The sequence below is a fragment of the Zalophus californianus genome, chromosome 6 (assembly GCF_009762305.2).
Source record: "Zalophus californianus isolate mZalCal1 chromosome 6, mZalCal1.pri.v2, whole genome shotgun sequence".
In the NCBI taxonomy this organism is placed as follows: domain Eukaryota; kingdom Metazoa; phylum Chordata; class Mammalia; order Carnivora; family Otariidae; genus Zalophus; species Zalophus californianus.
The window spans coordinates 117,940,759-117,956,759 of NC_045600.1; the positions used below are offsets into that span (position 1 = coordinate 117,940,759).

The 16,001-nt window shown below is 38.4% G+C and overlaps 1 protein-coding gene across 1 annotated transcript in view; it reads right to left on the bottom strand.

Moving 5' to 3' along the window:
• Nucleotides 1-5,303: 5,303 nt before the first annotated feature.
• The window catches only part of NIPA1 (NIPA magnesium transporter 1), a 91,118-nt gene continuing 80,420 nt past the window's right edge, over nt 5,304-16,001 (bottom strand). The window contains exons 4-5 of the mRNA XM_027571732.2: nt 13,435-13,595; nt 5,304-11,020 (exon numbers count right to left, since the gene is read on the bottom strand). Coding sequence (XP_027427533.1) covers nt 10,509-11,020; nt 13,435-13,595 — 673 coding nt within the window. The 3' untranslated portion in view covers nt 5,304-10,508. The remainder of the gene's footprint in view (nt 11,021-13,434; nt 13,596-16,001) is intronic.

Sequence of the window (16,001 nt, forward strand, 5' to 3'; positions counted from 1 at the left end):
CTGTCCATTTTAGAGAAAACCAGGGTGCCTGGGCGGCTCAGTCAGGCTTCAGACTCTTGATTTCTGCTCAAGTAATGATCTCAGGGTCCTGGGATCCTTTGCACTCAGCTGGGAGTCTGCTTGAGAATTCTCTCCCTCTCCCACTCCTGCAGCTGACTTGCTCTCTCTAAAAATAAATGTCTTAAAAAAATAATAAAATGGACAAAGAGGGCTCATTTCTAGGAAGTGGGGGGAGGGGGAGGGGAGGATGTGTGGGGCGAGGAACAAGCCAGATCTGGAGTGAGGCCTGTTGTTAGTATCTTGGTTACAGGTGCCAAGGTCCTTTGGGTATGTTGTTCCAGTTTCTGAATAGATACAAAAACACTAGTATTGGAAATGTAAATCATGTTGGGTGGGAATATTTTTTCGGTGAATGCTTGTTGAACCAGAAAATACCAAATATAATTTGCTTTTTTCAGACTAATTGGATTAGTTACCAACCTCTGGTTTCATTTTAGGTGACTATGCAGCTACTTATTTATTTATTTATTGCAGCTACTAATTTAAAAGCTTTTAATCTTCTGTGGGCTTGGTAACTAGCCAACCTTGTATTTAGAACTGGCTCAGAGGACTTTTTTAGCTTAATTCTTTGGTCTCAGCCAAATTCTAGATTACGTAGTCAAATAAGGAATTACATTAAATATTGAAAGATGGTTGGCATGTTGGTCTCTGATGATATGGTAGATTGATGAAAAATGGCTCCAATTCTCTACCCATCCATGTGCCCACATATTTTGCAGAGTGACTTTGCAGCTCCACTCCATCCCAATTCTGCCTTGGCCTTGGGACTGTTTTTGGCCAAGAAAATGCGGTGGTTCCCAGACTAAATTATGCTAAGAAACCTGGACTAGTTTGCTGGAGGAGACCACATGGAACAGACCACTTGGAAAGCTACCCAGATGAACCATACTATGTCCAGACACCAGAGATTGAGCCAACAACAGACCGATTTGATTGGTTGAGGTCCACAAATGTGCACTGTTGATCCACAAACATATGAAAAAGACTAAATGATTGTTGTTCTAAGTCACCAGTTTTGACAGAGATGGTATGTAGCAATAACTAACAAATGCCATCAGATACCTGTAGGAGGCAGATGATTATAATGAAAGTGGTGGTTAGTTTGTATGAACAAGAATGCTGGGGTGCCTGGGTGCCTCGGTCATTAAGCGTTTGCTTTTGATTCAGGTCATGATCCCAGGGTCCTCGGATCGAGCCCTGCACTGGGCTCCCTGCTCCACAGAAAGCCTGCTTCTCCCTCTCCTACTCCCCCTGCTCGTGTTCCCTCTCTCGCTGTATCTCTGTCAAAAAAATAAATAAAATCTTAAAAAAAAAAAGAATGCTTAGAAATGGGGTGCCTGGATGGCTCAGTGAGCTAACATCTGCCTGTGGCTCAGGTCATGATCTCAGGGTTCTGGGATCGAGCCCCATGTCAGGCTCTCTGCTCAGCAGGGAGCCTGCTTCTCCCTCTCCCTCTGCCTGCCTCTCTCTCTCAAATAGATAGAAGCTTAAAAAAAAATGCTTAGAAATTATGTTAACCTAAGGAATTTACTTGCAGGTCTTTTCTGCCAGTATTCTAATCATCCCAGCAAAGCCCTGCCTCATCTAATCAGCTTTCTCTCTTTGTTGTAGCTCACAGACTCCTCTCACATTTATCTGGACTTCCACCTGACACTTAAAAGCCACATTACACAGTGCATTGTTTTTATAGGTGTATATAATATACCTGCTAACATTATGCAGGCTCCTTAAATGTCCAGACCACTTCTCCAGCACATGATGTTGCACAACTTATATAATGTGAGTGTTAAAGATTGATCATAGATATTTTTAATCATAGATCATAGATATTTTTAAATTTTTAAAAATCCATTATCCTTTTCATATACTGCTGGTGGGATCATAAAACAGTGCAACTTCCTTGGAAAACAGTTTGGCAGTTCCTTAAAAAGTTAAACATATATCAACCATATGACCCAGCTTTTCTACTCCTAGATATTTACCCAAGAGAAATGGAAAGCATATATCCCTTAAAAGACTTGTAAATGAACATTCAATAGCAGCTTTATTTGTAATGTCCAAAAAAATGGAAACAACTCAAATGTCCAATAACAAAGCAACTGTGGATAAAAGCAACTGTGGTATATCCATATAATAGAATACCACTGAAAAATAAAAGGGAATGAACTATTGATACATGCTATAACATGGCTAATTCTCAAAATAATTTTGGTAAGTGAAAGAAGCCAGACCAAAAGTATATAATAAATAATTATGTTTATATAAAATTCTAGGAAATGGAAGGTAATATATAGCAGCAGAAAGTTAACGGTTGGCTGGGAGTAGAGGGGACAATAAGGGCAGAGGGATTACAATGGGGCAAAAAGAAACTTTGAGGTGATGGATATGTTCACTGTTTTACTCATGGTGATGCTTTCATCCTATAACATCATACGACATACATCAAAACCTACCAAATGTGTATTTTATATATGTGCAGTTTAGAGTATGTTGATTATATGTCAATAAAGCTGTGAAAAATCTTTGTTATAGAAGTATAAGCAAGACTTCTTTAATAAACAGTATTTTTAAAAATCATGTATTAGTAAATCAAATAGTTTCTCATGTATTTAGTTGCTCGTCTATGTTTTGGTTTTGTTACCACAGAGGCCAGCCAGAAGCATGAGAACAGCAAAACAGATGATTATTTTTTCTTTAGCTCAAGTCCGTATCACTAAATATGCTTTTTGTCCTTCCAAAGTGAATAGTGGCATTCTCTCACATTTATTTATTTTTTTAAAGTTTTTATTCAAATTCCAGTTAGTTAACATACAGTGTAATATTAGTGTCAGGTGTACAATATAGTACAATATTGTATAGAAGTACAATACTTCTATACATCACTGTGTGCTGATCACACCATGGGCCCTCCTTAATCCCTATCACCTATTTACCCCATTCCCGCCCCCCCCCCACTTCCCCTCTGGTATCTCTAGCATTTTAAAAGGTTAGTATTATATAAATATTTTCCAATTAATATTATTAAGTTTACTCAAGACCATAGATGACTTACAAATGTAGTAGGGCATTTTCCAAAACATTTGTCAGAAGGAGAGAGGAGATTTCTCTGAAAAAGACAGTAATAACTTGAAGCAAATTTAGGTAGAACACCAGGATGTTCATTAAAAGCCAGGAGATGGCTTTTAATAATTGCCTCATTTGATAAGATGGTGAGTGGATATGGTAGGCAGAATAATGCCCCACCCCCAAAGATGTCCACAGTCCTAACCTTCAGAACATGTGACTATGTTACCTTACAGGCAAAAGGAACTCTGCAGGTGTCATTAAATTAAGGGTCTCGAGATGGGGAGATAGTCCTTGATGTCTAAGTGGGTCCAAAATAATCACAAGGGTCTTTGTAAGAAGAAGACAGAAGTGTCAGAGTCAGAGAATGAGATAGGACAACGGAAGAAGGGTCAGAGAGATGCAACATTGCTGGCTTTGAAGATGGAGAAAGGAGAATGAACCAAAGAATGTGCAAGGCCTCTACTGAAAAAGAGAACAGATTCTCACCTAGAGCCTCCAGGAGGAATATAATCCTGCCCACACCTTGATTTTAGCCCAGTTAAATTTGTGTTGGATTTCTGACCTCTGGAACTGTAAGATAATAAATTTGTGTTGTTTTAAGCCAAAAAGTTGGTGGTAATTTGTTAGAGCAGCAATAGAAAACCAACACAGTGAATAAGCACACCAAATTAGAGTAAGGAGGACACTGACATCCCCCAAACATCATCATTAAAAATAAAAGGAATCCATTTTATAGACAGGCAACCATAGTTTGAATTTTCCTCCATCTTCTGTTCCTTTATCTGTTATTTTATATGGATTTGTTGTGTTACTTCATTGGCATCCCTCCTATCCTGCTTGCCATGGTGCAATTCCAATACCAACTTTCAAATTTCCTCAGCAGGAATTAGTCCTTTCCTTCTCTTCTGAACTGCTAATACAGATAGAAGAATCTTTTTGTTTCTTGACTGTGCCTCAGCTCTCCAACACAAAAAACCTTTATGAAACTACCATGTGAGGTTGGAAATATGGTGTACCAATGTGATTACCATTACAACAAAGATGCCAAAAATGTCATGCCTCGGGGTCATCAGACAGGGACATGACTTAGCAACAGAGGAACTAGAGCATAAGCTCTTTGGAGGGCAGGGAGCATGCCTGATTTTATATAACCCTCAGAACTAGGTGCAGAGCTACTAGCTACTACTGTGCTTGGCTAGAAAACTAACAGTTCTTTGCTAGTAACCAACCAGGGCAAGTTTTTGTAGAATTTGGCACTTACACAACTTCACAACCCCAAAAACCTGTGTGGAAAGGGGTATCCATAGAAACATTTGGTGGTTTTTAAAAATGTTTGTTCCCAATTTCTGTATAGTTATACTTTGATCAAAATGTAAGTAATTAGGGGTGCCTGGCTGGCTCAGCTGGTGGTGCACGCAACTCTTGTTCTTGGGGTTGTAAGGTGGAGCCCCATGTTGGGTATAGAGAGTACTTAAAAATAAAATGTTTTTTAAAATGTGAGTAATTAAATCCTTTTGGACAGAGCCTCAAAAATACATATTTTTGCTCAAATAAAATATTTTTTCTTTTTCTTTTTTTTATTTTGAGAGAGTGGGGGGGAGGGGGGTGGTAGGGCAAAAGGAGAAGAGAGAGAATTAAGCACTCTCCATGCCCAGCATGGAGCTGACATGAGATCATGACCTGAGCTGAAATCAAGAGCTGGACATTTAACAGACTGAGCCACGTAGGCATCCAGTATTTTTTCATTTAATAAAGTGACTTCCAGGATACTAATAAAGATTAATGACAAGATTTCCAATGACCCTTGTAGTTTTAAAATGTGTTATGATTTTGTAATTTTCCATGTGCTTAAAATATAATAAAATGTTATGTTCTACACCCCCCCAAACATGTAAAACATATTAACCTGTTAAAATATAGCTGGTTTTCTTTAATACCATCATTTCACTGTATCAGAAAAGTAATCACTAGATGATAAATGCCTTCACATATCATGGATTTGCTCCCTAAGATATACACAGGTAGACATTTTCTATATCATGATGGGGACTTGGGCTATTTGTTTCTACAAAGAAAATGGGAAACATTTAATCGAGGAATTCATTAGGATGAGCTGGAACCTGAGATTACATGAACATTTCACGTAGTGGGTAAAAAAAAAGCAACGAGTGTTCAGCTAGAAATAAGTTATTTTATTTTAAAACACATACAGATTAATAAATATTATTGGAAAACTTAATAAATAGCCTTTTATATTTACATAAGGCAATTACAACATGCTATGACTACTTCTATGAAGCAAAATATAAGCAAGTTTTAGCCATTACAAATGTGTGTATGTATGCTAATTGGAAGCTCCCCTGATACATTTACAGGAAAAAACTTATGCAATCAATCAACATGTTACATTTTTTTACGTAGTCATCATCTCCTTCACGATTATATTCCACTTTACAAGAAAGAAACATTTATCATTTAAAAAGGGAAAAACACTCAGGAATGCTACTGAAAAACAGTACCCTTAAATTATTCCAAAGTGCAAAAACATTGACATGGGGGTGGGGTCAAATTATTATATTCTGACAAATAAAAGAAATAGTCTGAACTTTTCAATGTGACCTTTTGGCACTAGTGGTTTGGGAGCTCCTGACATTTACCTGGTGTCAGGTAGTTCATGGTCAGGGTTGAGCTGCTTGGAAGCAAGAAGTTCAGCATCATTCATTACAAATCTAACACAACAGAATCAGTCTGGTTCACAGGTCATCGAATCTTCTGCAGAACGTCAGAAAATCTCATCACACAATCAGAATGTGATCTTTCAGTGCAGCTTTTTAAAGTCCCTGTTTAATTTCCATATTTTATAATAGAATATATAAAACCCTTCCTTTTAAAACAAAAAAAGGAAAATTAAAGCTTCATGGAATCGTGCAAACTTTATACCCAGCACTTCCTTTGCTTACTCAGTGCTTGAAGCTGCATGTCAGTAGCACAGTCCTGAGCAGACAGGATGCCCAGTGCAAACTGAGCTAATACTGCATCACTCCAGAGCAATCCTGCACAGAACACTCTTGTCTGAGGCTATCAGCACATGCTAAAAGTGTGAGCACTCTAAAAGAGGTGATTTGGAGAACCATCTCACCCCTTTAGAGGTAGAGAAACTGAGGCACTGAAAGGTTAAGTGACTCACCTATAGTTGCACAATTCAAGGAAAAATAGAGAAAAGAACAAATAAACCCTTCTCCCTGGCTCATGCTCTGGGCCCTAGACTATGCTTTTTATCACATTGGGTACATTTGAAATAGATTTATTTACATGATCATTGTTCTATTATCAACTTTTTACTAGACAACATTTTTTGATGTAACATAAAGTTACATTTTCTTAAAATATAATTCTCTTGTTGCATTTAATAGCATGTGAGAAACGTGTATGAAAATAAACAAGTAGTGATACTGGGCCAAATTCTTGTTCTCATTCCTATAATTCTTAATCTTTTCAAGTATATGATGGAGGTATAAGAATCTGGCCAGATGTGAAAAATCACCTAAAAGCTAAAGGACAGAGCCTTAAAATTCATCACCAGTACAACTATGAGGTGGAAGTGAGGAATACAGAAAATTGAGGTATTTTATATGATAAACTGTTTTATGGTGTGACTGGTGTGCAACTTGATCTTTTCTCTTTCCAACTCAAGTTAACAGACCTCTACCTATGAATATGAGTAAAACATATGAAAAACTAACACGGACATGTCCTTGGGAAGAAGGTCGATGCTAAGTTGTTAATGTTACATTTTTGGTCCCTGAGAAGGCGGAACACTAAGATTCCATCTAATCCTGCTTGATGGGTGAACTACTTCCTTGGTGTCAAACACAGTGAGGACAACTCCTTCAGACCACTGGAACCAATCAGACAGTTGTGAACAGATCTGAACTAAAGCATTTTTCTCTTTCTGGTTTCCTACTCGGTACAAGAGGCCTAAATCAGGATCAAGTAGGCATCAGAAAAGACAATGGGCATGGCTCTGTAGACAATCGGAACACTTTCTCTGCTCTTCTAGATTAGTTGAGCAGTTTGGAAAAGAGAGGTATCATCTCCCAACAAGAACTAGGCAGCTCATCAACACCTTGGTCTCCGGTGGACCAAAGTGCTTGTCCACACCTGGGAGACACTGCATCTCAGTGCTTTACAAATGTCTAGGAACTAGCTTCTAGAAGTGAGCACAGTATTTACAAAGAGAGGAGCTGTCAAGAAAGAAGGAAGATGAGGGCTGACTGCACACGTTAATAGTGTTCTCTTCTATCAGACATGAAACCCAAAGAAAAAGAACAAAAACCAAACTACTACAGCTGGAATGAACTTCTGGAAATAAAATTGAGTATAACAAATTGGCTTGAAAAGTAGTAATTGAAAGAATATTTCTTATTGCTGAACCAAGAGCAGCAAAGTATATTTCACTAACATTCTAATATGAAAATACCATAGGGACATTTGACTGAAGAACCAGTTGTGGGCAGTTCTTGCTCCAGGTGTGGCAAGGAGCAGACTGTCCTTCCTCTCCAAAACCTTCTCTACAGACATGGAATGGTCCTCCAGAACAGCAAAATGCCCAGGGTGGTCTCAGTGCTAGGCCCCAGTGAGCAAAACAAGAAAGCAATCTTTTTAAATGTAAAGATTCAGATGAGAAAACGAAGCACTGACCAAGTAGCAGAGGAGACAAATGGCTTATTTAAGTATCTATCCAGAGTAAATTTGCAAACTGTGATCAGAAACATAAGATTTTAGAGGAGGTTTGAAAACAAATAGACAATAGGTATTTTCTTCTTAATTCATCAGAGATAAAACCCAAGGAATAGTATAATAATGAAAATGTTTCACACGTATTTACTTTTGGAGAGACCAATGAGACCCATTCCCATTCTAGGCCCTCCCCTAAAACTCTCACTTTGAGGCTTTTTCCTTTGCAGTTCCAAACAAATTATGAAAACATGAATTTGTAAAATATAATAATAATACTATTAAATCAAGTTATATGCTCTATGTCAGACATGAAAATTAGGTTATTAGACTGCTGGTCATGTCAATTATTTTGAGGCTAGAGTCACACACTTGAAATAAAATCATAAGAACTTCATTTACTGGAAGGAAAGCTGTGCATCCTACCAAAATAATCTGCTAAACCTGGGAGAGTCTAACTGTTCCAGACCAAGTCACCCTGAAGAGGAGACCAGCTATCACTACTTTCAGATTTTGTTTTACTCTAAAAACATCATAGGGGTAATCATCCAGAAAATACCACCTCTGAATATCCATGGTATAATTGTGAATTAAAATATAATGAGGAACACTAATAAATTAATTTAAACTAAGCTTCACCTGTAAGTTATAACAAAATAAACAAGATAATTTCCATAAGACACATGAATTTTCTCAGTATACTTGGGTTACCACATGTATTCTTTTAATATCTCAAACTCCTCATCTAGGAAACTATTTTTATGCCTAAAAGTATATTGATACAACTACATGACATTTTTGAAAGTTCAGTTCAATAAATTAAGGCTTGCAGTCCTAAAAAGACCAGATTAAAAAAAAAACAAAACCTTCAAGAGCTGATAAAAAGAGTGAGGGACTTTTTGAATATTTATTAACTATCAGTGAATATAAGATTTAAAAAATTTTAAAACAATTTTGTTGCTGCTCTTAGTTCACTAATCCCTGACAACCCATAATCATCAGATGTACTTTTAAATCATAAAGGTGTTCTTCACTCTGTGTTAAACTATCCTCATTTTATTTAGCTTCTTCAACACTCTAGGGAACAATTTTTTTGGTCTTTAGAAATGTTCTTTTTGCCTGAAAAAAATTTTTTTTCCCTTAGTGAGTAACTTCAATTGAGTATTATTAAATTTGATATTCTCGTTCACCAAATCTACCTTACCCAATCCCATCTTCCAACTTGACACAGTTCCCTATTTAGATAAAACACTGCACATGAAGTACATGATATCTTAATGAAATAATATGCATCACTTTGTGCTTTGCTCCCATTTAATAAACATCAAAAGTTACTATAAACAGACGAATGATCTCTTTGACCCAATTACTGGCATAATTAGTGGCTATTTTGCATTTCAAAAGCTTAATGAGAGGTTGGGTGAGGAATTGTAGGGTGCTCTGCCATCTCAAACAATAAGGAGATGGATATGTTAATTGTTTTCATTTTTGTTAGAAATTCTTTTGAAAACTTACTATATGTGTTCCAATTTGCAGAAACTAGCCTGAGCTTGACTGTGTCCTTTAACCTGTTCCTGTATTATAGGGAACTTGATATATGTGCTATTAAACATTTACTCTCTCATCTAACAGCGTTATTATCAAGTTAAATAATTTATTTCTTCTGAATGGCCACAATGCTCACTGAAAGAGAACATGGATATATTTGATCCTGGGTCCCAGGTACATGGACTGAATGCAAATAAAATACCTTATACTACTTAAGTCAATTGTCTTTAATTGGATGATAACTACATGCTAAAAGGGTCAATTTGCTCTTATGTGTCTTTTGCCTTGACTTTCTTCCAACAAATGAATATACTGTTATTTCTAAATGCTTTACACATTTATATTTTGAATAGTGAAATATTAAAGTATAATCAAATAGTTATTCTAATCTAAGAGAACATACACATAAGTAATCATCAAATTAAGTGAAGAGTTCAAGTGATAAAGGCACTGAAATTGATTTGAGCTATTGAAAGTCATCCTATAAATGGAACTCTGCATCATGTCCACCTATTCTCTCTCTATTTTCAGTTAAAATGTCTTGGAGTAGGGGGTGGGAGAGTCAGCTCATTAGAGGATTAAAAACAATTAAATGTATGTACTTCTTATTTGGATGAGGTACCTGAATGTTATACATGCTTAATGCAAAATAACACAAGCACAGACACATTTAACTGTATAGTCAGACTTCAAGACAACAATTTCTCCCATTTCCAAAGTAATCTTCTAAGTAAGAATATCTGCTCCCCTGCAAAGACTAATCAGAAAAAGCCCATCTTTATTTTCTATTAAATAATGTTAAAATATTTTAAAAGGAAAGAGTATTCATGAAAGCTTCCAGGTTAACGGCAATGGATATGAGATTCCTCTCATCAGAGAGAGATGATGCCCAGACAACCATTTAGCAACTTCAGACTGCAAAGGGCTGGGCCCCCACCCTGGTGCTGAGTGATGCTCCCCACTGTCCACCAGACCACCCATTAATATGCAAGTAACTTTAATACTATTGATTAGGGTCTCTTCTACTACACACCAAATTAGAGCCAGAAACCACAACCATTTCCCATTTCTTGAGCCACCCAACCCCCTGTTGCATCCTAATCTGTTTTCATATTAGATTTGTTCATCTCCCCAAGGTTGAAATTGAACTCTTTGAACACCTGTATAAGGACAATCCCAACAGAGACAGTGGTGAAACCACAGGCCATACCCAAGAAGTCCACCAGGCCCACATTGCTCCATTCCCGAAAGAGGATGGCCGAGGCTAGCAGGACAAGGGTGGTGAACACGACGTAGTAGATGGCCCCGAACACAGAGGAGTCGAAGCACTCAAGCGCTTTGTTGATGTACCTGAACTGGACGATGATGCTGCAACCGAGCACAGCCAGGAGCACCAGGCACAGGCAGAGGGCCCGCTGACTGGATGGGTTATTGTGGAAGATGTCTTGGGCCGCCAGCCCGATGCCCTTGGTGGAAGGCACGGTGAAACTCCCTAGCAAGGAGCAGATACTGATGTAGACCATGATGTTGGTGGGCCCATGGGCCGGTGCAATCCAAAAGATGAGCAGCAGCAGCATAAGGAGCACGATGCACAAATAGCCCACAAACACTGGAAAACAGATGATTTTCTTGCTTTAGAGTCAATTTAACAAAACCTAGGCAGACAGCACTCTTGTGTGTGTGGCCAGAGTGGGAGGTTTCTTAAGGAACATGTGAGAAAGCTGTAGGGGTATTCGTGGCTGTTGCGGGGATTAAGGGCTGCATACAATAGGCAAAGGCCATGGGCCCTAGGATGTGGAGAGAGTTTCACACAATTAAAATCATCCCATTCTCCTCACAACTTCTGAATGTCTCCTTGGGTTTCTAAGGGAAAAATATGTTTATAATTACCACAGCCTCGTACCCAGTATATATATAAAACAAAGTAATTTTTGCACATATTTAAGAAGCACTGCATTTTTCAGAACTTCATCAAGAGTTATTCTCCATTTCAGAGGATCCCACTGCTGATGGCAATATCCCCTGAGTGTTTCAGTTAATAGCATGACACCCCATGTGTTTGCAGCTGCCAGGGTCTCAGCAACTCCACATGCTGTGGGGTCTGCTGGCTTTAGTATGTCTTCTATAGTCATACCTGAGCATTCTATTTTATTATAAAGTACCAACCTGCTATTTGTCCTTCATATTACAGTTAGGGCATCATATTGAAAATCTGCTTTGAAATTACATGTACAAGGAAGTTGTAATTTCCAATTCAATCTGAGATTGTAAAGGAGGTGCTAGGAGCTGGGCCTGATGGGGCTAGGAATGGCATGGCCATGCACCAGGCAGGCTGTGGGAGTCCCCTCTTCCCCAAAGGTAAGAAAAAGGAACTATGGAGCCCTGTTCTGGGGGAGGATTCAGGAAGATGACCATAAAATTTCTTCTGAGGCAATGATTTGACAAAAAATTCATTCCGGTTTTTTACATTTAGAAAAACATTTTTAAAAACTAGAAACCTCTTTAACTTAATACATTAAGTGGATAGAATAATATCAATTTATATTCCAGATTAAAACAAAGTTTTTCATGTTAAAAACAAAAGTCTTTTTGCTAGCATTATATCATCATGCAAAATTGTTATGGTAGAATTCAAATTAGACATGGTTTTTTTAAAAGTTAGGACCTGAATATACTGGTAACATCCAGATTTATCCAAAAATAAGAGGTGTTGGGGCACTTGGGTGGCTCAGTTGGTTAAGCATCTCTCAATTTCAGCTCAGGTCATGATCTCAGGGTTGTGAGATCGAGCCCCAAGTAGGGCTCCATGCTCAGTGGGGAATCTGCCTGAGATTCTCTCTCTCTCCTTCTCCCTTTGCAGCCCCCACTCAAAAAAAAAAAAAGAAAAAAGATACATTGTTCTGAAAATTACATAAAGTAAATCCTTCAGGACATTCATATCCAGTTTTCTGATTTTTTTTTTCATGTGTTTGTACTCTCTCACAGTTTTGGAAATATTTTGGCTTTTACAGGATGAAGTAAATAGAACAATACTAAGTATTTACGGATAAAAAATTACAGAGAAATAGTCTTGGCTAATTTCATTATGAATCCCTTTTCAAATTTTACAGATATTTCTGCTGCAATGTCAGTCACAGACAATTGAGAGCTATAAAAGAATGGTCAGATTTTTTTGTGGCCCAGAGATGTCTGTATTTGGGATATTCGTGTGGATGCAGTTTTGTGCTGGTACCTGTCTACAATTGTTGGTAAGCAACATTAAGATGGTCTACTGGGAGTAATTTAGAAGAATCTATACTTTAGGCTGGTATAATTATGTAGACTGTTTTTTTTATAGCATTTGTCAAAAAATATATAGTATGTCAAAATTACGTAGAAAAAAATCTAGAGAGATTTCTATGGGAGCTCCAAAGATAAATCAAACTGGATCTCAGCTCTCAGCTTCACATTAGAGGGAAGTGCAGAGGCTTGGACACACAGTGGTCCCGAGGGAAGGATGGCTCAGAGCAGACCCCAGCAGGACTAACACCAAGAAGCAGTAACAGCAGGAATGCGGGAAGGAGGTGGGGTACGAATACTGGGAGGTGGGGAGAGGTGAGAGGCTGTGGGAGGAGACATGTTGGGGGATGGTCATGGGAGGCAGGGGAATGGGAAGGCCACAGTAAGCAGGGGTTGGGTGGGTGTGGAAGGGAGGCTGGAACAGATGAGACTGTTGTGGAGGGGGCCAGATGAAGGCACCCATGCAATAGGTCCCTACGGTCCAGGAGAAAGCAGAAGAGGTCCCGAACCCTAGGGAGGGGGGATGCAAGGTCTGGAAAGCAAGGACCACCAGGCCTCTTCCCACACCTGGGGCAGGAGGAGTGAGGGATGCTATAGCCAGCAAGGCACAGTGATGGCCACTCACAGGCAAAGTCAAACACAGGGTCTAGGAGAACGGACCATGGGTAAGCCAACTCCACCCTATACCTGGAAGGATCATACTGACTGGCAAGCTCTCTTGCAGCTTTGCTAGAAAGGAGTTACCTGGGTTAGTCAGCTTCTCTTCCAGCTCAGCCTGAGTGGTCACACTCTCAGATTTTGGGGAGTGGATAATCAGCACAACAGAACCTGCACAGCTTAGCAGACACCCCAACTTGCCCAAGATGTTGAGCTTTTCCTTCAGAAGATAAGAAGCTAAAATGGACCTTTGTTTAAAAAAAAAAAAGAGAGAGAGAGAGAAATCATTAAAATTTAAACCATATATTTGACCTGTTTCTACTAATTGTACTTGTTTTGGAAAAGTTGTATTTTCTTGATAGCCATATTTGTTTTTAATTTAGTTTTTAAGAGGAGAAAAGATTAGGAATTTATTGAAATTGTTACTTAAACACAAAGGATTTTCATACCAATTCCACGCAGTCAGTATATAGTTAATGACTCTTAACTCATACTGCTATATATTATTTCAAGAGATATGCAATATACCAAAATAGAAAAATAAGTTTATTATTCATAAAAATGAACTTTTATGATTAAATAAAAATACTGCTTCCTTATTTTTAAAAGCAAACAATCGGGGTGCCTGGGTGGCTCAGTCGGTTGAGCATCCAACTCTTGGTTTTGACTCAGGTCATGATCTCAGGGTCATGAGATCAAGCCCCACCTTAGGCTCCCCATTCAGTGCAGAGTCTTGTTGAGATAATCTCTCCCTCTGCTCCTCCCCCTGCTCTCACTCTCTCTCTCTTAAATAAAATCTTTTTAAAAATAAATAAATAAAAGCAAACAAACTATGTTAAGTGGAAAAGTAGATATGAAAACTTAAAATAATTATAAGTCATTCATGATGAAAACGCTTAAGTTAAAATAAATCGAGAAAATGCACAAAAAGGGAAAAAACCAAAATGCTAATAGTAATTGCATTATGGTAGGAGTATGGGTCATTGATTATTTTTCTCTTCTATAATTCCCCCAAACTTTTTTTGGAGAGAGAGGGATGAGGAGGAGGGACAGAGGGGGAGGGAGAAGGAGGGATGGAGGGGGGGAGAGAGAGAGAGAGAGAGAGAATCTTAAGCAGACTCCACACCCAGTACAGAGCCCAACTCGGGGCTCGATCTCACAACGCTGAGATCATGACCTGAGCCAAAACCAAGAGTTGGGACACTTAACTGACTGAGCCAGCCAGGCGCCTCAATACCCCAAACTTTTAAAATGTGGTCACGTTACTTTTATAATGCAAAAAAAAAAAGTATTCCTTTTAAAACTTCTATAATCTTAAGGTTTTTAATATGTTCCTTATTTCCCTATGTAACATCAGGATACAATCTGAATTGGAAAACCTAGGCTTTTAGTAATCATGGGACTAGTAACTGTCACTTTGTTGTTGTCTATGCCAAAGGCACTCAGGGAACACAAATATCCATCAGGAGGGCACACTAGATATACGGGATTTCCTTCTTAATCCTCATTTTATAGATAAAGAGACAGCCTCAGAAAGGATAAGCACTGAACTCAAAGCCACAAAGCTAAGAAGAGGTGAAATCATGGTGATGACAAACCACAAAGCCAAAGCTCCATCTTTTCCCTTATACCACTTTGTGTCTTTATCTCTAGACAGCCTGGTCCTCAAGGAAACCTTGGCAATGTACTTGGAGAAATAATCAACATCACCAAAACAACCAACAAAAGATATTAGAATACACAACTGGGTGTTAATTTGAGGGGATACACATAGCTGCACACAGGTGGAAATGAGAGGACTGGGACGCTCTCAGAGTAAGAGGTGAGCCTGGGATGATAGGCAGGCTATGCCAAAGTGGTAAGTGGCTGCCATGGGTGAAAGAAGAGAGGCAAGAATGGTGAAAAAGAAAATCAAAGCTGGAGGGATCACAAATCCAGACTTCAAGCTGTATTACAAAGCTATAATCATAAAAACAGTGTGGTACTGGCACAAAAACAGACACATAGATCAATGGAACAGAATAGAAAACCCAGAAATGGACCCTCAACTCTACGGTCAACTAATCTTCGACAAAGCAGGAAAGAACACCCAATGGAGAAAAGACAGTCTCTTCAACAAATGGTGCTGGGAAAATTAGACAGCCACAGACAGGAGAATGAAACTGGACCACTGTCTAACAACATACACAAAAATAAACTCAAAATGGATGGAAGAATAAATGTGAGACAAGCACACATCAAAATCCTAGATTTTTTGCTAGGTTTTGCTAGGTATGTCTTCAAAGGCAAGGGAAGCAAGGGCAAAAATGAACTATTGGGACTCCATCAAGATAAAAAGCTTTTGCACAGCAAAGGAAACTTCAGTCAACAAAACTAAAATGCAACCTAAGAAATGGGACAACTTCTCAAACTCAATACCCAAAAATCAAATAATCCACTCAAAAATGGGCAGAAGACACGAACAGACACTTCTCCAAAGAAGACATACAAATGGCTGATAGACACATGAAAAAATGTTCAATATCATTAGCCATCAGGGAAATTCAAATCAAAACCACAATGAGATACCACCTTACACCAGTTAGAATGGCAAAAATTAACAAGGCAGGAAACAACAAATGTTGTAGAGGATGTAGAGAAAGGGTTACCCTCTT